The sequence below is a fragment of the Pan troglodytes genome, chromosome 16 (assembly GCF_028858775.2).
Source record: "Pan troglodytes isolate AG18354 chromosome 16, NHGRI_mPanTro3-v2.0_pri, whole genome shotgun sequence".
Taxonomy (NCBI): Eukaryota; Metazoa; Chordata; class Mammalia; order Primates; family Hominidae; genus Pan; species Pan troglodytes.
This window is the reverse complement of record NC_072414.2, coordinates 39743019-39768803: the sequence shown is the minus strand read 5'-3', so window position 1 is coordinate 39768803 and position 25785 is coordinate 39743019. Positions and strand designations below refer to the sequence as shown.

General features: G+C 39.2%; 1 protein-coding gene across 20 annotated transcripts in view; it reads right to left on the bottom strand.

Moving 5' to 3' along the window:
• Positions 1 to 4993: 4993 nt before the first annotated feature.
• The window catches only part of SEMA6D (semaphorin 6D), a 589551-nt gene continuing 568759 nt past the window's right edge, over positions 4994 to 25785 (bottom strand). For 9 of the 20 annotated variants that reach the window (XM_016928165.3, XM_009429065.4, XM_063794079.1 and 6 more), the window contains 18 exons: positions 19338 to 19500; positions 18825 to 18936; positions 18201 to 18261; positions 18018 to 18080; positions 17807 to 17908; positions 17487 to 17577; positions 16919 to 17038; positions 16133 to 16221; positions 15168 to 15385; positions 14930 to 15061; positions 14431 to 14586; positions 14168 to 14341; positions 13220 to 13360; positions 13047 to 13124; positions 12532 to 12632; positions 12117 to 12173; positions 10458 to 10625; positions 4994 to 8710 (listed from right to left, as the gene is read on the bottom strand). In XM_016928165.3, coding sequence (XP_016783654.1) covers positions 7422 to 8710; positions 10458 to 10625; positions 12117 to 12173; positions 12532 to 12632; positions 13047 to 13124; positions 13220 to 13360; positions 14168 to 14341; positions 14431 to 14586; positions 14930 to 15061; positions 15168 to 15385; positions 16133 to 16221; positions 16919 to 17038; positions 17487 to 17577; positions 17807 to 17908; positions 18018 to 18080; positions 18201 to 18261; positions 18825 to 18936; positions 19338 to 19446 — 3261 coding nt within the window. In that variant the 5' untranslated portion in view covers positions 19447 to 19500 and the 3' untranslated portion in view covers positions 4994 to 7421. Of the gene's footprint in view, positions 8711 to 10457; positions 10626 to 12116; positions 12174 to 12531; positions 12633 to 13046; positions 13125 to 13219; positions 13361 to 14167; positions 14342 to 14430; positions 14587 to 14929; positions 15062 to 15167; positions 15386 to 16132; positions 16222 to 16918; positions 17039 to 17486; positions 17578 to 17806; positions 17909 to 18017; positions 18081 to 18200; positions 18262 to 18824; positions 18937 to 19337; positions 19501 to 25785 lie in introns of those variants that run through there. The other 11 variants (XM_003314718.7, XM_523068.9, XM_063794082.1 and 8 more) reach the window with 8 other exon arrangements.

Sequence of the window (25785 nt, the reverse complement as noted above, 5' to 3'; positions counted from 1 at the left end):
GGGCTGTTTCCAGGATTTTTTTTTCCTTTTTAAAACAAACAGAATAAAAATGTACAGAGAATTTTCAAAAATGTATGTTTGAATGAAGCAGGTTTCAAAACATGTCAGTTTTAATGATTCTAAGCAGTTTTTAATATTTTTGATGTTTTTTCTAGACTCATATATATGTATATATATTTAAAATAATTTGAACTCTATTGCTTTCTTCCATTTTAGTGTTTTGCTCTTTTCTCTCATTTATGATATTCATGTAAATTAAGCAGACCATATGACGTCAATCATTTCTACCTCTATGAAGTGTGGGTTCCATAGGTAGTTGGAAATAATAGTTTAGTAAGTTCTGAAAAGCTGATGGAATTTTTCAGGGTGAAGCCTTAATTGGGCAGCCAGAAGAGGCTATCATCAGATCAGATTGAATCTTAAGAATTGATCTCAATTTTATGAGTCACTCCAGTAACATACAGACCAACAAAACTCCAAATTGCCTGACTCTGTCTCTGAACCTGAGATGTCATTGAACTTTGGAGCCTAATTCATATCCCAAATGCTCTCTTAAACTCTCTAAACTTTCACATTTGCAAATGTACTCCAAGGGTCCATTTCTTTCTTATACTTTCCAAAGCTGTCTCCCAAACCCATGGAATGCTCCTTTGAGAATGGTTAAAGAATGCTATAATCCTCTTATCTGAAAACCTGATTTGCAAATGCTAAGAAGGTATATATGCTTTTACTATGCTTATTAGCATTAACAGTTGCAAATGTCTGGCAAGGCCGTGCCACCTGACTTAGGATAAGATGCTGGGGCAATCACCAAATTTGTTTCTTCAACAGATTTTTTTGTGTGCTTACTCTAATGCCTCACAGAAGGCTAGGCAGCTCAAATGATCAGAAAACTTTAAGATAGTCTATCTTTAAGATAGTCCGACTCCTAAAGATCTCCCAACCACAGGCAGGAGTGGAAAAATCGTAACTGTGTTTAACTCCCAATATACAACCACAGCTCAATATGAAGAAATTCCAAAGTAAGAAACAAATTCTCCCCAGAGACTCTCTGCCAGTCCACAGGTTTAGATCTGGCAAGATGCCCAGAAACCTAGATGGGTACAATTTGGACACATCAGGTTAGTTCCTTGTAATATCTCTGAATGCATCCTTTTGGGTGCTTTCAGCCTACACCTTGTCAATTCAGCCCATGGATTCTTTTTTCAAATAATTGATTTGGCATGTTCATTATGATGGTTCAGCATGTGACTGATGTCACTGAATGTTCCGTTTTTTCATTGGAAGTTTGGCATGTATTCCTGGGTACTGTAATTATTCTACCTTTTTTGTTTCTCTTCATTATACATGAAGTGCTGGAGAGAGGCCATCCTTACTGATTGAACACTGATATTCCCTCTTCAACCCTCTCACAGAGGGTGTTAGCTTGTGCGTCGGGCATGAGTGTGAGAACATGTGAATTAACCCTGATTTTTGAATTGACTGTCATTTATATGTCCATAGTTGTCACACTCACAGTAATCTTAATTTCTGTACCTTGAAAATGGGAATGACAATCTTATCCCTTTCAAAAAGAGAAAAAAAAAGGCATGTTGGGAATTAACTGAACAGGGCTCAAAAGCACCAGGAAAATGTAAGAGAAGTGTGTCCACATAAGCGAAGCACTGATGCTTTCTTAGCGGTCAATGGATGTGCTTATTACAGTTTCTAAATCAGAAAACAGACCTCAAACTAGATCTATGATTGATCGGGTGATCAATTGTGAGTTCAACTCTCTGTGAAGCCCCAGAGTAGATACACAAAATGTACAAGGCATGTTTTATCTTTTAATCAGAGTTAAATACCTCATGAAATTGCTGTATTCGGAGCCATAGCCTACCCTCTTACAGTAGTGCCAGAGGAGGGGTGGCCTTGTAGATGGCTTTGCCCAGTGTAGTTAAGTCCTCACAAATACTGGCCACATTTCAAGTACTCAGTAACCACATATGCTAACCTACTAGGTTGGACAGCACAGATTTAGAACCTGTATCAGCATGGAACATTCCACTGCACAGGGCTGCTTGAAACTGACAAATCTTCCTTCTTACCACTGCTCTAACTGGTCTGAAGTCAGTCTTTACAGTAGCATTAGGTAGGTCCATCTCACACTAATGAAGAACTCTCACAAGTAACAGCGCATATATAATGCTGTATTTTCATACTTTCCTTTACCTAAACCCTGCATATGAGGCTAAGTGTACTCAAGTGCATGTTAAAATGAGATTTATCAACCAGTAATCAATACCTAATTTTTAAAAAGAATTATATCATGAGACAGGGGCTAAAAATATGCTATTTTTCTTTATATATGAATTCTAGTTGATTCACCATTTGAATGACCAAGACATTACCTCCCACTCCAGCCTTGCACCCTCCATCCCCCCAAGAATTAAAGATTGATTTTATTATAGGTCCATTCCTCTTTGTTTATGATACCACATCTATTTGATTTAAAAAATGCAACACTGGCAGAGATTTAAGTGTTTCACATGTTATATATGCAAACAGTGTAAGCATCAAATATATTAATAGATCCAAGGTAAATGACTTAAAGTGCACTGTTTATCATAACTTACTTGTTAATCTCACATATACCTTATATCTAACAGGGAGCAGGCCTCATGCATCCATAAACATACTACCAACCAAGCTATTGAACTTGTAATAGTTAAGCATAGCATTCATAAAATAATAGAATTGCAGAGTTGACACAGACCGTAGAACTGTCAGAGACATGGATGTCAAATCATCTCTTTACCAAAGTCAGGAGAGGTGGAGTGCCCCTTAATCACTAGATGAGTGATGGAGTGAGGATTAGAACTCAGCTCCCTGGACCTGGACCTAGGGCTGCTTTGGACACTTTGTTCTTTGCCGTCCTCTGACAAGGAGATGAGAGAGACCAGCTGGGAGAAGATGAGAAAGTTGAAATCCTCTGATGGCAGGAAGGTGAGTCCTGGTTCCAGACCAGCACCTGGGCCATCATACCACTACCTGGCAGAAGAAGAGATGCCCTTTCTTCTTAGCCTGTATCAGCATTTCAAGTGTTCCATCTGGCTTCAAAGTTGCCCCTTCCCAGGGTAACCAAGTGCTTAGTCGATGGAATTTCTGGAACCAGAGCACAGTGCCTTGTCCTGGTTATTGTATTTGTCCCATTACTCTCTGGTTTTATGTGCTCCCTTTGAAAAAAGTCCCAAGTTCCCTTACCCTACTTCTCTCAAATGGGATCTGAGCATTTATCTTGAGGATTCATAGATGTGATTTTAGGGGACTGTAAATGTCCTGGAGAGGAAAGGGAAACGCGCCTTTCAGTCCATAGCATTCATTAAATTATCAAAAATGTCTATGATGGAATAAGGCTAAGAACTTCTATAAGGGAGAAAAGAAAGGTGCATTTTTTAGGAGAGAAAAAAATCGTTGAACTCAGAAAAACTAGTAAACAGGCAGTAGGTGTAATAAACACCAATTTAATGGAAACAGGCAATGCAAATGAATGATAATGCAATGCTAAAGAAGCCTAGGAAGAGGCTGCGTGTGGTGGCTCATGCCTGTAATCCCAGCACTTTGGAAGGCTGAGGTAGGTGGACCACCTGAGGTTAGGAGTTCGAGACCAACCTGGCCAACATGGTGAAACCCCTTCTCTACTAAAAATACAAAAATTAGCTGGGCATGGTGGCGAGTGCCTGTGCCTGTAATCCCCGCTACTCAGGAGGCTGAGGCAGGAGAATCGCTTGAACCCGGGATACAGAGGTTGCAGGGAGCCGAGATCGTGCCACTGCACTTCAGCCTGGGCGACAGAGTGAGACAAGGTTGAAGATGCATTTCCCTTGTGTCTTCTTTCATCCATTTGTTCGAAATCTGAGTTACAAATTGACTTCTGCAAGTCAGTAAGATGGGAGACACCTTCCACCCTCTTCTCCAGCACTATAATGGTGTGCACTTACAGAGACTTCCTTCCAATGATAGGGTAGTTTGGAAGGCCAAGGTCAGGTTCTGTGGCTGGTGGCACCACCTGTGGTGCCAGGAGCTGTGAAATGGGGCAAATAGGCCATCCACTGGTCTTCTTCTCTCACAAAAAGTTTCCTTCAAATTTTTCCTCATGTCTCTGGAGTATTGCATGCCATGATAGGAACAAACAAGGACTTCTGATACCACTAAATTGACACTGAAATGCAGCACCCCTAATTAGATGACACTATCAAGGAGAATAAGACTCGAGACAGGAATATGGCCATTCTGCTGTTCAGCAAAGATGCTGCTGAGGCTCCTTGAGAAAACATGACCACATGGGAGCTGCAGATGGGCTTTGGCCAGGAGTAGCAGCTAGAAACAAGAGGGCAGGGATTGCTACAACCACCCCTGTTGTCTCTCTCAGAAGTGGCTTGCCACTGCCAACATCCACGAGAAGCAATGACAGCAGCCACCAACTCATTACGTGCTAAGAGCAAGCCATGGAATCATATTGTTACCTTTCATTTCAATTTTAGGGAAGAGAGCTCCTAATTTATTCTATTTGTTTAAAACAAGGGAACTGAGAAACTCCTTATACCAAATAGCAAGAAATGTTCACGGGAACCCTGTTTGCCAGTTATAATTTTGAACTATTACGTGAAAAATTTCATGCAGGAAAACAAATCATGAATTTAAAAAATGTCTGTTGAACTAGATAGATCTATGGACAATGTGAACCACTACTGTTTGCCTAAAGCATTTGACTGTTGATGTAGTACAGTTCAACTGGTTTTCTGAACAGTTTCTCATTTTTTTCAGGGGCTCTGACCTTCAGTGTCAGCCTTCCAAGGAGAGAATGGTAGTGTAACCATGACTGGAGAGCAACTGTTCCAGATAAGAATATTTTGGCAGATTTTAAAAGCAAGTCTTACTGGTGTTGATTGACTTAAAAATATTTTAAAAATATAACATGTTATAAACCTCTTCAATATCAAGAGGCAGGATATAATGATTTGTATATTTTATTTTGACTTTACATGCGGTGTTAAAAACCCAAAGTACATATTATTTACACATCCACAATACAAGTTTACAAGGTATCTATACATGTTAAAGTACTCTATAAAACAGTATAGAGACACTTCATTTGAGGGTTACTTTTTATGCCGTACCATTAAAAAAGATACAATCTGCGTTTACCTTTGCACAAATGGATAAAGCATTTAAAAATTAAATTAACAGGATAGAGACTAGATTTAATGTTAGAAATTTCAACATAAATACTGATTGAACTCACATTACAAACTACAAGGAAGCACAATGTTACAAAATGTTATCTGGGGTCACATAGAGTTACTGTTCTGTTTTACACACACTGGGATTAATATTGGTAAGGTGAATTCAAACACTGTTGTTGGTGGACTGAGTAGTGTTTATCATTGGTTGGTTTAATTTATTATTAATCTGTAATATTTTAGTTGCAAAGCTGAAGTGTTTCAAGAACAGAAATTTTAGCTTTAGAGCTTCCAGAGATCACTGGAAATCACGTTCTTTATAAAACAATGTTCTTTAAAAAAAAGAATAACTGTATCAGTATTTCACATTCTGTATAAAAACGATCTGGTCTTCTGCAACATGTCCTCCCCCAAGTAATAGGTACCAACAGTATAGTCAAAAGAAATCCAGTTGAACTCATTTGCCTGACTACAGCAGGAGCATACCTCTGCCTTGGTACTTTCTAGATTTGGTTCACTAAACAAGTGTGTGGTGTGCAGCATATTAACTGAAACAGTCAGCAGGGTTGCGCATCATCAGCCGTAAGTGGTTTCTGCCAAACTACGTATAAATGACGCTCTATAGTTTCTGCAGGTGTCACATTACCCAGGAAACCTCATTTGAGTTCACATTATCACTGTTTCATCCTTAGGAAAGCAGGAGCGGAATGTTTATCATGGCAAAGAATGTAATGCTGCTATGAGGTCGGATTATGTAACAAATAATTATTCTAGGTTGTTTCTGTGATTTTTTGAAAAGAGTCTTTTCAGGTGCTGGTTGAAAACATTTACAACTGGCACTCAGTAAATAATGTGCTATACTGAAAACACTTGACAGATTTTAGTACTTCTATCATTCTCATGAATAAGGCACAAAATGCACAGATTCAGGTAAACTCACATGTGGTATTTACAGTATATTGTCATTACCTGCATGACTTAGGAGAAAATTCTCACATAACACAACACAGACAACATGATTGCACCACTGTTAGGTTTTTACAGACTGTTTCTGTTAAGCCAATTACAATTCCTTTCATATGTCTTTCTTTTGTCTTCTATTTTTGTTTGTTTGTTTGTTTTTTGTTTCTTACCTTGGGGGGTAGGAGGAGTTAAAGGAGGAGAAATTTTACTATGCGGGGGGAAAAAACGAACACAATCAAAATAAAACCTTATTAGTGTGTCCAAGATTAAATAGAGTGACTCAGGCTTTGATTCACAGTGGACAGGAAAATTTTACTACTGAATACTGGAAAATAAATCAAGGATACCTCTTAATATCTTGATCTCCTTAAGGTGGCAAGACTGGAATACAAGTTTTAATGAATAGCAGCACAAAATCACTTGCAACTCTTACATTCTGGCATTGGGTACCACATAAGTAAAGTTCATCATTTTGATGGTCAAAGGAGCCTCGATTCTATTCCTCTTTCAAAGCTGAACCCAATGGACTCCTGTGGGAAATAGTATTGTCTCTCGTTCAGTCATGCTTAATGTAAACAACTCCATAGCACAAAAAGATGCAATGGGCACCTAAACAAATCCTAGTGGGTACAGAACACACACACACACACACACACACACACACACACGCACGCAACAAGTTTGTTGGTGGCATGAAAAAGATGCCACACATGAAAAAAAAATGCTACAGCTTGGGTCAAAGATTGAATTTTTAGCAAACTGCTTGGTAATCTACAAGTTCATTTCTTTGAGACATTACCATCTTTTTTTTGACATTTGTGCAAGAGGCAAGGTGAATGCATACATATTAAAATGTTCACATTTAATGGGAAGACCACACATAATGGCAGTCTACATTGAACCCATTTTCAAGTATTTGTTCACAGATTCTTCTGAGTACTGTTATCAGCTCTTTATACTGGTAAGGTAGCCCCTGTGAGCTACACATCTCTTTAGCTTCAAACAAAAGAAATGGAATGACCAGCACCTTCCTTTGTTTTCAGGCAAGTACACAGAAGCCTTGCTGCAGTAGCTACATGTGGCAAGTTCTGATGTTGCCAAAGTTAGAATGAGTTTCTTTGGCCACTTGGTTCTCTTAAAATACAAGTGAGTCTCTTGTTTTAAGGTACCCTTACAACATCATCCTCTCAACAACACGGACAGGATAAAGCCACATGGGAATAGCACACTTGAGGCCTAGTATGTGTATTTGTTCAGTGGTCTGACAGATGGGGTTTGAGGAACAAAGGAAGGCTTTGGTGGCACGTCAGGTTTTAAGGACGGTGTCCTCTTTAGTCCCGTCCTAGGAAGAGTGCCATTACTGGTGTAGCTGCTCTGTCTGGAGAGGGAAGGCTGCAGATGAACACTCACTGGTGTTCCCTGAATATAGTCCACCTTCGCCCCAGTGGGGGTGGGCATATATCCTCCACGGTTCATACTAGGCTGTCTGGATAACAAAACACCATTTGGTGAGTTTAAGTTTTTAGGCATAGCAGATATAGAGTGCCTCTGGGAGGAATTTTTGTGATAACCTCTTTGTCTTTCCAGAGAAGTCATTGGGACTCCAGGAGTGGTGGGGACATCCACTCGCTTGGTTGGGCTATTTCTGGGGAGAGTTGAAGGAGGGGAGTATAGCGATGCCTCCCGGTTAGGGACTTTAGGTGGGACCTCAGACATCGATCCCATGGGATCCAGCATTAAGTTCTGGTGTGCCATCTGGATGTCTCCCATGATGGCTTTGGGGTTACTATTTGGGTCATTCAGATGCTTCAGGAGATCATTGAGGGTATTTCTGGAATCAACAGAACGCCGGTGATCTCTCTTACTGGATGACTTTGTGAGAGGGTGATCAATGTTTTGAAGCTTCTTTTCAGCTTTGTGAGCATTGGAGTTTGAGAAAGACGTGTTGTAGTCATGGGTAGCATTTGGAAGAACAATGGCACTGGGGATATGCCCATGACTTAATGGGGAATGAGGTGGCGGACTAGATGGAAAAAACTGAGGGGTTTCTTTCCTTGAAGCTCCATGGCCATGGGCCTTTTCTGAGTGGCTCTTCATGGCCTGCAGGGTCTTCTGGTGAAGCACGGGTGTAGACTCAGGAGTGGGAAGAGCAGCCAACTCTGGAGGTTGCCCTCGATGGTCCATTACCATGGATTTAGTATCTCCATTGGGTGGTAGCTCTTTCCGACTGGTTAGCAGATTACTATACAGTTTAGGAGAATCAATATTCTGTTGGTATTCCTTGACAGGGCTGTCAAAGAGACCATTCAGTTTGGCAAAACTTCCACTGGAGTCTGTGCATGACTGGGCGGACTCTGCATCTTTATGGATCTTTCTGTTTTTTCGAACAAACATGTCTCGATAGCAGTATACTGCCACACCTGCAATGAATGCCCCCAAAACAAAAGCAGCAAAGACACAGGTGATGAGGACATTCATGTGGACCATCTGGTTGGACTCTCCAGACTGGACTTCCCATCGTACACCTGAAATAGACACATGGGACAATGTGAATAAGGTGCTTTTTAAAAATAATAATAAATAGCAAATGGCTTTCAGTGAGCCAACACGACCTTCATATGGTTCATATGCTTAGCTCGGAGGGTCAAGTAGACTCCAAAATTCCTTGTATATTTTGTCTTTAATCAAACTAGGATCCCCAGAGACATATAGGATTGCTGCAAATGCCAGGATAACTCTAATCTCCCACTGATCTGTATTCTTCTGTTCTTTTCCTCCAATCCCTCATAAATAGATGTTATATGTTAGAAATGTAAGAGTTTCTATCTAAAAAATAGTTAGAAGTGTATATTTTCTAAACAGCTAACTTTAAACTCATATGTTTTGTCTCATAATTTTCTCTTAATTCAGGATTAAAAGGTAACTACTAGGATATAGGAAAATGTAATAATTAGCATAAACATATGCTAAAATAATTACTCCAATACAATTATACTAACTTTAATATGAACATATAATTTGTTCACAAACCAAAAATATCTTCTTGATCACTGTTAGCTATAAATAGAGACTTTCATGTTTGCTTGGATTTTTTTTTTCATTCCATCTTGGGGTGAAGCACTCTTGAATGACCGACTATGTAAGAAATCCAGACAGTCTAAGGAAACATACTATGTATTAGTTAAGTAAACTGTCAAATTATCTGAAGATATTTGAAAATATTTAAATTAGACCTAGAAAAAGAAGAGCAAATTAGTTTATAATTACTGAAATTAAACTTAACCTTTTAATGCAACCACAGACATCTAACAATTAATTAAAAAAAGTTAGTTTAAGAGGTATTCAAGTCTGTTACATGCTATAAACACAGCTATCCCAGAGTAAGGTAAGTCAGAGTGATTTTGAAGATTCTGTTGCTTTAAGTTAGTACTAAGGCCTTTGAACATTAGTTGTTTTTAATTAATGTTTAATTAATGTTATGGAATTCAGTGGCACTGTGAAAGACCGAGAAAGAAAAGTAGAAAAAAATGGTGTTACTAAAGAAAGCAAAGCAGAAAGAAGAATGATTATAAAATTGGTTACAACGAAAACATATAAAATGAAAATCAACCGATATAAATCATAAATGACAATGTGCTGCCATAAAAACTGATTGGAAACCTGATACCATAGTTTAGTAAGTACTAAAGAATAGATTTTTTTTCCTAGAGTAATATATTTAATAAGCTAACTCAACAGGCAGCTATTTTATAACTGCTCCTATTACGGGCTGAAAATGATAGTTATGGACGAGCACTCTGTTATGTTTTATTGCTTGTGGCATTCAAGCAACTTAGCATCTCACATATCCTTTTCAGATTGCATTTTGAATTGAAGCTAAACAAGAGTCTGGGAAAGGCTCCTAGACAAAACATCTGATATCAGGATATTTGCAATTAATGAGTTTTGTTTTTTGATGTTGCTGCGGTGACCCTCGAAATTCCCTGAAATCCAGCAGGCTCTCTGCTTCTTCAGACAGAAATCAACACAGATTAGATTGTCTGAGTGGCTGCTTCACCAGTCTTTTCTCCAACAGCTTTCCACCTCTTTTATCTTTTAAGGAATGCACTCAGATATAACCACAGAAAGCCAGAGAGACTGTGGCAAGGGGCGGTGGAGGTACAACCGCAGAAGCTCCTGTGAGGCTCACCTCTGGAGAACCACATACTCCTCAGTGACATTAAGGATCAGGTTTCCATGCAGTTAGAGATGAGGTCCCTGCTGAGGCCTTACCCTTTGGGATACCCGATAAAGGATCAGTAAAATCAGAAGTGTTTGGATCATCTTGAACTACAAATTTCCGAGAGCTTGTCAGTTTAGGTCTCCAGGTATCAATCACTTTAGGTGTGATTTCTGGGATACTTGCCATTGTGGTAACAGAAGATGAAGATACCTCCATGTCTGTGGTGGCAAACAGATTTTTATTAATATGGATAGTGTCAAGATTTTTTTTGATTGGTCTGTTGCATTTTTAAATAAAGTTTGAGTAAATTTTATGAGAAAGTTTGCTCTAGGATTTTGTAAAAACACGCCTGAGGAAGCTACATCAAATTCCTTCCTTTCAAGGGAAGAATGAAAACTAAAAATTAACAGTAAAGACATATTCAGCAGATTTCAAAATTAAAGATACTCGAAAGGCTCTTAGGAAAGCCCCTGTGGTTACTAATGACACTCATGAAAAAGGTAATATAATTCCCAGGGCAGATTAGTTGCTGTTTCTTCCTTCTCTTGTGAGACATCATTTCATTTCTTTTTATGCATTTTTAAAAGCACTTTCACAGATGGTTAGAAAATCTATAGGCTTTACTGGGGAAGAAGCTATGATGGAACTTTGTTGGAAAATATCTGGTTAAGTCTATGAAAATACTTGATTTTGGACCTGACAAACCAGCTCTGCCTAAGAGGTTGTTACCAGGGGCTCCTGTCCATTTGTAGATTATTCACTATACTAAGGCTCTGCCACCCACAGTAAAACAACGAAGGAGGGGACAGACTTTGCTTGTACTCTCTCCAAAACTGCTGGGGAGTTTCTTCCAAAGAGTTAGCAGAACCTAATGCAAAGGCAATGGCATTTACAAACTGAATGAGGATATTCTGATACATAAGATCTACCATCTTTTTCTCCCCCTGAGGAAAGGAATTGCTGGTGAGTTTTAGAAGCAGCAATAGGACCGGGAGTTAACTTAACCTTTTAGCATGTCTAGTACTGATTTCCTCCAAATAGATTTTCCCTCAAAATGTAAGCCTACGCTTTTAAGCTAAAACCTCAGAGACCACAATTCTGACTGGTGCAACAGTTAACAGAAGGAGGCTCCAAACAGGTACACAGAGGCTTGGAGAGCCCATTGAACATCTTAATACATCAAAAATCAGCTTCACTCCACTGAAGCCTTTTTCACACCACTGAGACCACAACATTCAAAGATTCCCAGGATTAGCGCAAACCATTCAAAGATCTCTAAAACTTATAAATACACATTTATGGGAAATGTGTATTTGTTTACTAGGTCATAGGAAAGGTGAGGAGAGATGGGGAAAATAATGAAATTCCGCCATCCATTAAATACAGATGACCAGAAGAAACATTCACAATGCAAAGAGGTGAGAAAGAAGAAAGCTTGGGTGGGCGTGCGTGCAGCTGGAATGCAGTCTATGTTAGCCCATTTGAATTTTCTTAAAGGATGTGGCTTGGTCAATGATGAAGTGTTAACATGCTATACAAGGGTGAAGTGCTCAGTAAGAAAAGTCTTTTGGTACCATCAGTGGGAATATGAGTCAAAGCGGAAAAATGAAGGGCTGCCAAACTGCGCAAAAGGAGGGGAGAAGGGGCTGAAAATGCTGAACTGAAGGAAAGAAAAGGTTGTTAATTCAAAAAAATTAAAAAAAACTAACCAGATGTTGGATCGCCAAATATTTTGTAATCTGGTGTAGTTGAAGTAGGCAAAATTTCTAAAAGAATTAAAGGAACAAGTAATCAGTGAAAAGTAACCAAAAGAAAGCAAAAATTTATGAATTCCAATTAACTAAAAAAGTAAAAAAAAAAAGACTATAAATTAAAAAGATTAACCTACTGGTTAGACTACCTCTCTCTAGATTTCCTACAAAATTGTAAATGGTGAAGGAAAAAAAAAGTAAGCCTCTTTTCTAATGTATCCCCATGACCGAACAGCTCAGCTTTTGCGAAGTTTAAGTTAAATGCTAGGTGGTATGTGTCCTGAGTCATTAAAAAGACTGATTGTAAAATAATGTCAACGTGCAAATGTGGTCAAAAAGAAGCTCCAGGTGGGAATGGAAGATTCTGTCTTACCATGGCAGTCCCCTAGATGAGCTGTGTTGCCGAATTCTGTGTCTTGTTCATATCCTTCAGCACTGTGGTTATGGAAAGCAAAGAAGTCTTCGGTTAACAGCCTTCATAGGAACACAAGTGACAACCAGAGCAGAACCAAGAACACAGACTGATTAGTAAGAATGGGCAGAGAGAAAAAAAAAAAAAAGCAACATTTTAACATAACTTGCTAAAATGACTATTTCTGTTAAAAACTGGTGAACTAGAATGCTTAAGAGAACAGAAGAGAATTGGTTTTTTCTCTCCATCCATTTCCCTTAAGTATTATCAGGTCTACCATTTCCCTTAAGTATTATTATTCCCTTCCTTCTCACGTCTCCTGGTTTTCGTTTTCCTGTTTCTCCCATAACAAAAAAAAAAAAAAAAAAAAAAGAAAGAAAAGAAAAGTAGTATAATTGGAAGTTTTCTGCAATTTCTAGCTTTAGAGACCCTGGAGAGGATAGTTCATCCTAGCTCATGTGACAAAGTATACTTACAGCATCCCTGGGGTCACTCTACCACAGGATCCCTGGCTTAACCAGCCACAATACGGGTCACGAGATGCAATACAAGACCTGTGTAAAACCAAACAGAATGTAACTTGGATTTTCTCATCATCAAAGGTTTCGATACTGCAAGACCCCGGGTAAGTAAAGAAACACGAGCTTACTTTTTACATGATCCATAACGCTCACAGCGACTGAGGGGGATGCGGATAATGCAGCTAGAGAACGCCACATATAAAGCGTGGTGATCTTTATCCAACTGTAATGAGATGACCTTTTTGTCTTCCTCATTCTCAGCACTGCACCTATTTTGTGGGATACATTTTGAAGCCATATGTTTAGTCAGTCAAGTGTGGTTTGCTTTAGCAATTACTGAGACCTGGGAAATCATAAGGAATATTCTTGGTAACAAACCAGGCAAGTACATAGTTTGGGAAATAATAATTATGTGATTCATCTTCTACTTCTCTGCATGGTTGGTGAAATTTCAGGCTGGACAAAGGGTTTTTAAACATTGCTTTCCTGTTATGATGATAGAAGTGAATTGCATTTGCGAAGGCCACATTTGACTATAGAAATAAAAAGGATCGTGCTTTAATGCATATAAATTTTCCTGTGTTAGATGGTTCTGGTTCTCTCCTTAGTCCCCTTGGCTCCATTTCTCTCTTCTATTTCTTATATGTTTTTTTTTAAATGGTCTAAATATTCTCTTACATATTAAAGATAGGAAGGAAATAACTAGTACTACGTTCTGTGTATGTATGTGCATGTATATTTGTGTGTGTGTGTATGCAAGCTCACAACTGTCTGCTGCATGTAGCATCTTGGAATATATCTGCAAGATAAGAGAGGTGCTGTTAAAATGTTCTCATATTCTACAGGTGAAAAACAAGGGCTGCATTATTTTTAAACTCATCAACTGTTCACCCCCCTCGCCCTAGCAGGCTCGGGAAAAAAACAAACCCAAGATTTATTTCAATGAGAAAAAAAACACAAAACACTATTATGCCAAACCACTGCTAATTTAGAGGACCAAAAGGACATGACTAGATGAAATACATGCCGAAAATTTTTGAGCAGTGCTGAAGGGCGTTCTCGTAACATATACCTACTTTGCATGGTTGTAGGCTTCAATCTCTTCCAGTAATACGCTGTCGTTCAAAGAGAAAGGACTGGTCTTTGCCAGAACTTTAAGTACCACGCCAGCTTCAGAGCCAACAAAGATGACTGTGTAGTTCTGGTAGGGTCCGGCTGAATGGTCCACTGAGATGGCCGTCAGTCTGTACCTACAAGAGGAGGCGGCACAGATCAGAAGGGGAGGCCAACGGGCAGAGAAAACGTTGAATAGGAAGGAGTGTTTCACACACAATCTCACCTGACCCGAGTCTTTGTGAACCAGGGCTCATCGGCAATGGGTGGAACGGCAGAGTCCATCAGGGGATGAGATTTGATGAATGACAGAGTTTCATCCGGGAAATCGATGGAGGTTTTATAAGCTTCGGCAAGGCCGTGTTTTGCACAACAGCCAGGCCTGAAAGGAAAACAGCGTTATTTTATGCTCTCGGCTGCCCCTGCCACACCATGTACTGTATCTAAGGAATAAGTGTATATTCTCAGAGAAGAGGTCAAGGGAGGAGGGAGAGTGAGTGAAACTAAAGGAGCAATGCTATGCCCCTGAATTCAATGGGTTCTCCATTCACACTCATGGACTTGCAGGTCACAGGGCTATGTCTGCTGGCTCTGTCTGAGACGCTGCAGAGAGAGGGACCCCTTCCTGGTGTGGGAGGTTGGCCAAGCTGCTCCCTGAGGAGGGATGCTTCCAATGACCGGAAGGTTTTGTTCAAGACAAAACCCTTTTCTACTTTTTTATTTACCTTGGCTTTGGCACTTTGTCTTCGGGAACTGCTGTCCAAACAGAATCTGGAGTTTTCTGTTCCTTAAACCGTCCTTTGAATACTTTTTCAATGTCATCCATGCTAAATGCACAGACAGCAGAACCAGGGATGCTGAAAAGGAAGAAAATCATCAGGAAGAGGCTGGCGACATGGAGCCTGTCTTGGTTCTGACAGGCATGTGGAGAATATCTTTGCAGTGCCGGGGTTCTGCTCTCACCTATTGAGCTGCGTGGTAAACACCCCTACCACAGTGGGGATGCCACTGATTTGTATTATGTCTGTAATAGACTGCAGAACATCAAAGTAGAAAAACGAATCTCCAGGGACAGAACAGTTCAGCCGAGCCTTCAGAAATGAAGTCCAGTGTTTCTCCAGGACCCGCTGGGAGCCACCCATGTCGTTTTTACATATGCGGGCCACGCGGGAATACACAGCCTGCCCAACGGACAGAAGCAAAGCAATGGCGTTATGAGCATGGAAAGGAATGGAAACAAAATGATACTGTTTAAGGGAGGGACAAAAAATACTAAAGATACATCTGGTTCAGAAGAATCTAGCAGTCTTCTCTCTAGGGGTCTGTTCAGTAAGAAGGTAAACTAGATTCACCTGTGGGGGAAAAAAGAGCCACTTTCCTGTTTTGCTAAGCATGCTTCCCAAGAAGTGAGCTGTCTATCTGCCTTGCTGAATGAAAACCATCCCTGCACTTGGTCTCCAACTTTGCTTCCTGTATTGTTAATGAAACATGTCATCTTTCAACTTGGCATAGAAGGGGTTGCAATACTTTAAAATCACATGGGCTTTCACTGAAACACTAAAAATTGAATGGGGTCGCTACTTTCTATCCTGTCTTTTGACGCTGAGAAAGAATAGACTATCAGTGGTTTTCTAAAGAGTAAAAAAAAGCATCCGTAGCTCAAGGGTACCTGTAGAACACTCTCTGTGGCTGCAGGAAAAAAAACGATACCTTCTCAAAACTCAAGGCTGCTGTTCCCACTCAGGTTATTGTTCAGATGTTTTCCAGCAATTATTCTCATGATAAGCAACCCACCTCTCTGCAGTTGGCCCTATGTATACTGAATTGAGAGCTGGAAAACATGCCAAGTGAGCATCCTTAACTCTATCACAGTGGTCTCAATTTCATGCAGTACAAGTCCACAATTCAAACCAAATGCATATACTTGCCTTGCCTAAATTATTATGTTCGACAGCGATTTCTCGAAAGAAGAAATAGACATAGTTTCCATATTCTATGGCATGAAGAAAGTGTGGCTCTGAAAGAAAAATTAAAAACAAACTGGTTCCTAAAGGATAATTCAATTAGCATAAGACCCCGACTGCAAAGCATGACTGACAGATGTTGCACAGTTACATTCAAGCCAACAAGAACTCCAATCTGCCAACGACTTTGAGGAGTCCCAATATGGGTGTGTTCAAGCTTCAGGGAACCAGTCATCTCTAAAGTCAGCTAATGGACTGTAAAAAGACCTACAGGGAACTGAACTACAGCAAAGGTCTTTGTTTCAACAGATTTATTCATTAACCTATTTAACTAGGGAAGAAAACCTCTTACACTGAAAATAAAAAATCTTGATTTCTAGACTCTGAAGAACAAAATGGCTCTCATACGGACTAATCGATTCTCACTGGTAACTTTCCAAGATGGGTAGATGGCAAGTAGTATTATGTGCATTTAGAAAGTTAGACAAATTGGCACACACAGAGATGAAATCTCCCCTTTTTTTTTTTGAGGTCACCTAGGATAAACACCTGGATGAACTTACTCTCCTGACATGGCTACCAGCCTCCTCATTCCCTGTCAATGCTCCTGTTCACAATCAAAGCAGGGTGTACTTGTTCTAAATAAACAATATAAAGTCATGCGCTGAACCTCTTGATGGCCGTGGCTGCTGTCCCCACTTGGGCCATCCACTATCCTGGTGAACCCACGACACTGCTCTTCAAAGGTACCTTTTATCCATTTGGAATCATATTTTATTGTGCGAAGGGCAGATCCATCACCCATGCTTCGATAAATAACGGCATCGCTGGCCAAGAAGTCAGCCACTGTGGCAGAATACAGCTTCCCATCTGAAACCAAAGTTATAATTTTGGTAAGATAACCATAATTATCCTGCAGTGTGTTAGCTCTGGCAGCATGTTATGCCCTTTGGAGTGCTCTCACCGGTATTACCATTATCTATACAAATAGGGCTACACCTGATTCTCACCATCAACATGTGACAGGTCAGCCATGATATTATCTAATTTTACAGGGATCTAGGCATCAAAAACTTAAGCAACTTATCTGGGGCCACTGGCCTAGTTAACAACACGGTGTCATAATGCTTATAGTGTGCACTGAAATATCCTTGCCCTTAATTTCTTCTTTTTTTGGAAATTTGTGCATAGATTTTAGCTTTTCGAACACTTAGATCAAGGTGGGTATCCAAGTTATTAACTTTTACTCTTCCATTAAATTCCTTTTTCACCTTCAATGTCATTAATCATTCATATTCATTACGCTAAAGGATCTTACCAGCAAAGAGGGCAACATTGGTTTGTCTGGCATCAAATGGGCATCTTGCCAGGCCACTAATTTCTTCCCCATCATATTCTAAGGTACTCAACTACAAAAGAAAAGTAAATAGCCAGTGTCATATCTATTCAACGTGCCCGTTTGAAGGCAATACTATTTTATTTGTATTAAAATTCCACTTGAAGAATTCTGTCTTTATTCTTTCATAGCACTAGAGATAAAACAAATTACTGGAAAGCAGAAAGATTTCAACTCTAACAGCATACCAGTGAAGGGAGAAAAGTTGATCAAAAGAAGCATATCACATAAAATATACTTACCCTGTAGTATCTACACATGGGATTGAATGCATTGGTACCACAAACAAAAACCATCTCATCGTTTCTTGGAACAAATACTTTGATAAAGTTGTGGCATTCATCCTAAAGAAAGTAGTAGTTACATTAATATTAGACATTTGAACATGCTGGCACCGTGTTATCAAGCCCACAGAAAGACTAAATCTAGCAGACATTTGTCTGTTTAACTCACTTTATGCTTGCCTTTCATAGCACAGTTTTCTCGATCCTGTTGTCTTGATCGCCATGTCAGTTTCTGTATTAATCAAGCAAAACCAAAGCAGTTTTTAACTGCGAACATTTTTGGGGGAGGCAGTGGGAAAATTAATCAGGTTCAGAGGGAATGTAAATAAATTTGCCAACTACAGTTGCTCACCTTGTTTGGTATTACTTCTGTTTTGGGCATTTCATTTAAGTTTACTGTATAAACTTGATCCCTGTTAGAAATAAGGCAATAAAACATATCACGTGAATACATAAAAATGTTAAGCTGCTTCCTTTTTTATTTTTACAGATCTGCCTTTATTGTGTTTTAGAGATCATCTGGATTTTCTCTGTCTCAAACAAAGTCAACAAAGAGTACTTTTTCATTAGTGAGATGCTTTTATATATCACTGTAGTCAGAGAGCAAAGAAAGCTCTTCTCTCCAGGCATGGGTCAAACTGCTACTTGGTATTAGCATAGACATATTTCTAATATTTGCTTGAATAATTCTAAGTTAAAAACGCATAAAGAAAGGTTTTTTTTTTTCCCCCTGCTGCTTTAGGAAAAAAGAATGGTGTATGATTTCTTGACGGCAGTAATAAAATAGCACCGCTGAAAGCTTGAGCTCTGTATTTTGTTCCTGGTACACAACACTGACTCTTCTCAGTGAATATTTCTGGCTACTTGCAATTTTTGATCACAATCACATATTAGTTTTTCATGAACTAGACACATTAATGCAAGCACCACAAGAGAAAAGAATTTTAATCTAATAAACCAATGAGAGGAAAATTACCTGCCAGCAATATAAAGTGTGTCTCGAATTTTCAACATCAGCTGAAAGTCCAGCCTGTGCTGCGATTCATTGCCTGAAGGGCGTCCTCTAAAAACCGGATATTGCCTTGAATCTGCAAGTAAAAATGGGCTAAACCATCATTCAGGATTATGGAGCTGAGGGATCAATAAACAGCATTGATTAGCTGTGTATACTTGTTGTAGAAGGGTTTTAACTAAATTCCTCTCTTAAGGTCTTGAATATAAATGAATAAAAGGCAGTGAATGTCAGCAAATGGTCTTTTTCTTTTAACTCAAAATATATAACCTATATACAGGTTGCTGTAGAAAAGCACCCAACAAAACTGCCCCGTTTTCTCCAAACACTAGGAAATGATTACTGATAAACTCAGATGCAAATTCAAGGTTAAGACATAAAAAATCTCTGCCTCTTTCTGAAAATGAACGTGCTTACAGAATGAAAAACAGAAAAGCTTCCTTCTCAGAATAGAAGACTGTTCTTGAGACGACTTACAGTGATAGTCGACAGTATTAAGGGGTTCATCATCTTCAGGAAAGCTGACTGCCCTCAACTGGGAAACCATCAGCAGCAGTATGTAGGCACAAAGCAGGAAGACCCTCATGGTGGGCCAAGGTGAAGTCAGGGTGGCCCCTGCTCAGAAATGCCACTGAGCTACCTGGAAAACAGAAGCAGTTTGGAAAGATCTCTATGCTGCAATGAAGCGGTTTTCTTGTTTGTAATCAGCTCAGTTTTCACCATCAGCTCCCTCCAAAGCCCCTCTCCCACCAGGAATGCTGGCAGTGGTAGATCAGGTATCGCCAAAAACACAGGCAAAAGATGGCAACATGCCAGGCCTGATTAAAGCATCTGGTTGAGCATTATTGAAGTTTTCAGCAAATTCACAAGAATTTTGGAGGCAATTGTGTGTCATCACAGCAGAGCCACCAGAACCATGAGCAGAAATGCTAGCTGCTGACTTGGCAAGAAGACGGGCAAAGTTGGGATAAGAATTTTAATTAAATTCCAATCCTCTTCCCTTCCCCTAGTCCTGAAATATATCTAATACAGCTTGTCTCTGCCCCGCATAAAATGCTCAAGCTGCCTCAAAAATAGCCAGAGGGCTGATGATCCTGTCATAATCTCTCCTTAGCTCTTTGCTTATGGTGTTGCCAAATTCCCAGCATTACCCAAGTATTAGCCCCAAATTCTTAAGTCGAGTATTTCCCTATGCTTACTACGACCAACGTGGAGACAATGACACGAATGACCCTGAATCAGGGTGAAAGGGAATTAAAAGAAATACAATGATTTCATGATAACCAATCAAGCAAAGCAAGGCAGGGATGAAGTGGCACAGCTGACACCAGGCCACCAGGGAAGTCTACGTTTTTACATAAAACCATTTGGACACAAACCAATACCCTAAGTACACCGGTCCTTTTAGCTTTATTGAACTTCAGAGCTGTGGGGGTCCTTAGGGACCATCTAGTCCAACCCCCTCATTTTTCAGATGAAAATCCAAGGGCCAAAAAAATTAAAGGACTCACTGAATTGTGTGGAGCTAGTTAAGGCAAGATTGGAGTCCAGACTCACATAATCTGGGTCCCTGTCCAGGCTCTTTTCACCAAATGGAAAGGAGAACATAAATGACTGGAGTTTTGTCCTTCAAATATAGAGCATTACAAAAAACTTTTTGGGGAAATGGATATATTCATCATTTTTATTGAAGTGATGTTTCATAGGTGTTAAATTTAATCAAATTGTACATTAAATACGTGCAGTTTATTACATATCAATACCTCAATAAAGCTATCAAAACACAGCATTAATTGCATTATAGTAACAGTAAAAAATTTAAAAGATCTTTAAATGTTATTAGCTTATTAAAAAGATGAATTAGGGCCCTGTTGGGTCAATGAGATGGATATTTTTCTGAAGCTGTAAGTGTTCTACTTTGCAACAATAACACCCCCCCCCAACCAAAACTGTGACTTGCAGCTACTGTTCTGAACAACAAAACATTTAGCTTTATCCTCAGTCTTACATATCTAAGAACTTTAGGAGAGATCATGAGAGTCACTGCAAATTCCAGGGGAGTCCAACCACTAAACCAGGTGTTTACTGTACCTTTTTTATGGACTTCAGGTGAAGCACACAGATATGCATGCTATCCAATGCTCTAAATATGTGTCTAACTAAAGTACAAGTCAAGTATATGTGAGTTTTAGAGTCCCAGTTTTTCAAAAAGAGAATAATATATTGCAGCAGTTTTTTTCGTGGATGATCAATCCAGCAGTAAGTTCACATATTTAAACTGCCTTACAAAAAGCAGGTGGAATGGAAACTGTGCTGGCATCATTTTGTACTAAAGTTAAATGAGTATGGACTTTGGAGTCAGTATGACTTGGGCATGGATGAAATTATACCACATATTAGCAAATTGGCCTGGGAACGTTCCTTCAATCTCTTTGAGCATTAGTTTCTTTATCTGTAAAATATGGATAATAGCACCTTCTCAGAGTGAAAAGGAATCAAATGCCTGGCACATAGGAAATTCTGAGAAAAGTTAGACCTCTCTACCCATTTCCTACTGGAGAATCCTGGGTATGACCAGATTGACTTTAAGAGTCTCATAAGGGCCTGGGGAAAAGATATCCTAAAATATTAAGGTTATTTGGCCAGTTATTTTTCACAACTAGTTACTTTAGAGCACTAAAGGACTACTTATAGAATAAATTTTACAACTTGTGCCTATGTATTGGACCTGGAAAATAAAGTAACATAACAAAACAAAACAAAAAAGCAATCACCAACAATCCTACTATCCTACCTCAACAACCACAATGATTTGGTTCTAGTTTTTTACTACATCTACATGGTTTCCATTGTGCTGACAAGATGGTTTCGTGTTTACCTCTTCTTCTGAAGCAGTGTCTTCTTGTCTTGCTTTTCCATACTATTCTGATCACTTACAAAGACCTTCTAAAGTTGAAGTAGTATAAAAGTATAAAATGTTGCCTTAAGAACTAGATCCTGCTTTGACACCAGTCCCAAATATCATCCTCTAGATAGAAAATCACCGAATCTTTCTGCTGGATATCAGGAAAAATAATTAGAAATACCAATTAATCCCAAAGAAGTGTAGAAACATCTGCATTAAAACAAAAAGATCGTTCTGTGTCTCTTTCTCCTCCATGACAGGTAACTGAATGGTTCACATCAGGTAAGCAGAACATCCATGTCCCAGACAGCAGGGCGGGGAGGAGCCCTCACCAGGAAGAGTGTCTCTCAGCTGTGATCCCAGCACTGGGGCTGAGGATGGAATCACTGCTGACTCACTAGCAAGCACCAAGCTGCTGGCTGAGCTATCATTTCCTATAACTCATTCATCTGACACTGCAGAAAGCAATTTCTCCCCATGCCCCACCCCCTACCACTCTAATCCTCCCAAAATAAAGCCCTACCACTAACTGCTTCCTGTCTCTGCATAAAGCTGTATTTTTGAAAAAAAAAATTACATTCAGACTTGCCATAGTAGTTATAAATGGAGGCATTTAATGTGATACATATTGCAAAGGCTGGGTGGGGGAGGGAAGAATCTGGAAATACCTGAAAGCAATGTACCAGGAAGGGGATGTCTTTGCATGTAAACCCCTCAGACTACTTAGCTCTGACTTTACATAAGAAGATATATCAGGAGTCCAGGGGTCAGTGAAATCATGATACTAGTTATGCTGAAAAAGGGCAGGCCAAGTAGCAGGATGAAATGTTGGAAAAAAACATGGATCTTGAGATTAGAAAAATCTGAGTTCAAACTTGCTTGTGCCATTTACTTCCTGGCTCTTGGGCCCTGTTTAAATTGACTTTATCTCTTTAAGCCTTAGTTTCATCAAATGTAAAATGGGAATAATTATCTTTATCACTTCATAGGCTCTGTTTAGGATTAAATGAGATAATCAGTATGAGGCATCTAACACAGAGCCTGCTCCACAGTAAATCTTTAGTAAATTTTAACGAATATCATCATGTCTATTCTGGTTATGTCTTGACTGGCAAAAAGGTGGGAAAAAAAAGCAATGTTCATTCCTTCATCTTGTACAACTATTTGCTAAACTGTTTATGTATACCGTCCAAACAATGACAGGGGCATTGTTAGAGGATAAGGCACACCTTCACAGATGTACAGGCCTCCAAAAAAGAGGAAACCATCTTCCTCACATGCAAGCTTAGGGTAAAGAACATTCCTACATGAAGTCATTCCTGTTTGTGACACAGTCAGAGAGCCAGGATGCCTGACTAGCTATGTTTATTCAGTTTTTGGTATTTTATATGAACTTCTCCCATACATTCCTAATGTTAAATACTAAATATGATGAGGAAAGCTCTTAATGGGAGTTCAGAGCTGCCAGAACAACCAGGGCGTGAGTGACAGGATACTTGGGAGAAGGGAGGTACATGGAGCTTAGCCCCATACTCAGCATTTGATTTTACCTTATGGAGACTTGATGATTTTATATAATATTTATACTTATATTATTATACATAATATATTGTTATATTTATATTATATATTGTTATATTTTTATAATTTTATATTTGCTAATTTCATACAGCTTAAGGCTCTATAAAAATGAGAGTATAGCTATAAAGAAAAGTCAAATTTCTGGCAGTCACAAGTTTAGGTCCCACCAAGAAGGAAGAGTTCCAGTAAATAACCAAAGGCTATCATTTGGGCCTCTGACAAGCTACACTCTAGAAGAGGAGAAAAATGTGAGGTAAACCATGTTTTACAAAAGTTCCAATCCAATCCAATAAGCTAAGTCCCAGACTGAATGGATATAATCTCCCACTCTAGCTGCTTGCCAGAAGAGATAAGATTATACTTCTTTAGAAAAAGATAACATCATCCAGAGACTACAATTATTTACATACATTGCCCAACATTCAAGTAGAAATTATCAGAAATTCCAAAAACTGCAGCTAAGAGAGAGAGAAAAAAACACAATAGAAATAGGCTCACAAGTAACCCAGATATTAGAGTTACCAAACATATGTTTTGAAAATAACTGTGCTTTTTTTGTGCAAGAAAAAAAGATGACAAAATGGAGAATTTCACCAGAAAACTGGAAATCAATAAAAAAGAATTTAATAAAAATTCAACAACAAGGCTGGGCATGGTGGCTCACACCTGTAATACTTCGGGAGGCCGAGGCGGGGGGATCATGAGGTCAGGAGATCGAGACCAGCCTGACCAACATGGTGAAACCCTGTCTCTACTAAAAATACAACAATTAGCCAGGCATGGTGGTGCACACCTGTAATCCCAGCTACTCAGGAGGCTGAGGCAGGAGAATTACTTGAACCTGGGAGGCAGAGGTTGCAGTGAGCCAAGACTGCACCACTGAACTCCAGCCTAGGCGACAAAGCGAGACTCCATCTCAAAAAAAAAAAAAAAAATCAACAACAAAAAAGCACAATAAATAACTCATCTTCTTAATAGATGAGTAAGCAACATATTTGTCAGAGGTAAAGAGAAGATTAGTGAGTAAGAAGACAAACAAATAGAAATTATCAGACAGAAATATGGAGAGTAAAAAGTTTGAAAGAAACAGACAAGAGAGTAAGAGACACAGAATTTTTGTGAAAGAATTAACATACTGGAGTCCCTGAGACTGCAGAGAGAGAAATGGACTAAAGCAATATTTGACAAGATAATGGCTGCACACATTTTCAAAACTGATATGATTATAAGCCACACATTCAAGAAATTCTAAGAAGTTCTAAATACAAGGAAATAAAGTTAGACACATCATAGTAAAAATGCTGAAACAAGGAAAATTTTAAAAAATATTACACACTAAGATATATTACCTTCCAAAAAGCAATAAAAATATGGACAGCTGACTTATCAGTAGAAACAATGGAAGCCAGCAGACCATAGAATGACATTTTTAAGTTGCTGAAAGAAAATAAATTTCCAGCCTAGAATTCTACAACCTGTAAAAATATTCTTCAAAAATGAAGGCAAAATAAGGATGTTTTAGACAAATAAAAACTCAGATTTGTTGTTCCAGATGCAAACTAAAAGAAATATTGAAGGAGAGTTCTTTAGGCAGGGGAATTTATAGGGAAGGTTAATGCAAATTTTTAAACTTTAAAAGAAAATTTATTTTGTATTTTTAGTAGAGATGAGGTCTCACTATGTCGCCTAGGCTGGTCTCAAATTTCTGGCTTCAAGTGATTCTCTCACCTGGGCCTCCCAACGTATTGGGATTACAGGCATGAGCCATCATATCTGGCCACAAGTTCTTGTTATGCTTATAGCATAGTAGCCAAATTTGAAATTAATGAATCCCAGATAGAGAAAGTGGTATATAGTCTTTGTCTCCCTGTAAACTAGATAGTTCAAAGGAAATTAGAATGTAGAAATGGGGTAGACCTACTTTATCGCTAGCCCAAAGAACCCAGAGAGATACCATGTTGATTTGAAAGCTGTCCTCTAGCTCTCATCCCAAGATGCCACTATACAAAGAGTATCTGCTTAGACTCTCCTACTCCACCTGCCTCAGGATCTGAATGTGGAGCTGGTTCCTTTTAGTTTCCCGATGACTCTTCCAGACCTTGGGCCTCCGTGATCTTACAAAAAGTCTTTCGTCGAAGTCCTGCCCTTCCTCCTCTCTTTTACCTGATAGTTTCCCAGTCATTTCCTCTAGCTTTACGAAGACTTTACTAGCCTCAGCCCATGGTTCCATATGGAGACTTCAGCCTCAAAATCATAAAGCAATGCATTGTGTGCTCTGATGCTAATCGCTTGTTCTTCCAGCTTGCTCATACGGCTCTACTTTCTCATCAGGACCTTCAGCCCACTAACTGTTCTTTTCTGCTAGTCAGTCTTCTCTGATCTTGACATACCTCTTTATCCATCTTAGGTTGTCAATGGTCAATCATGTCCATTATTCTG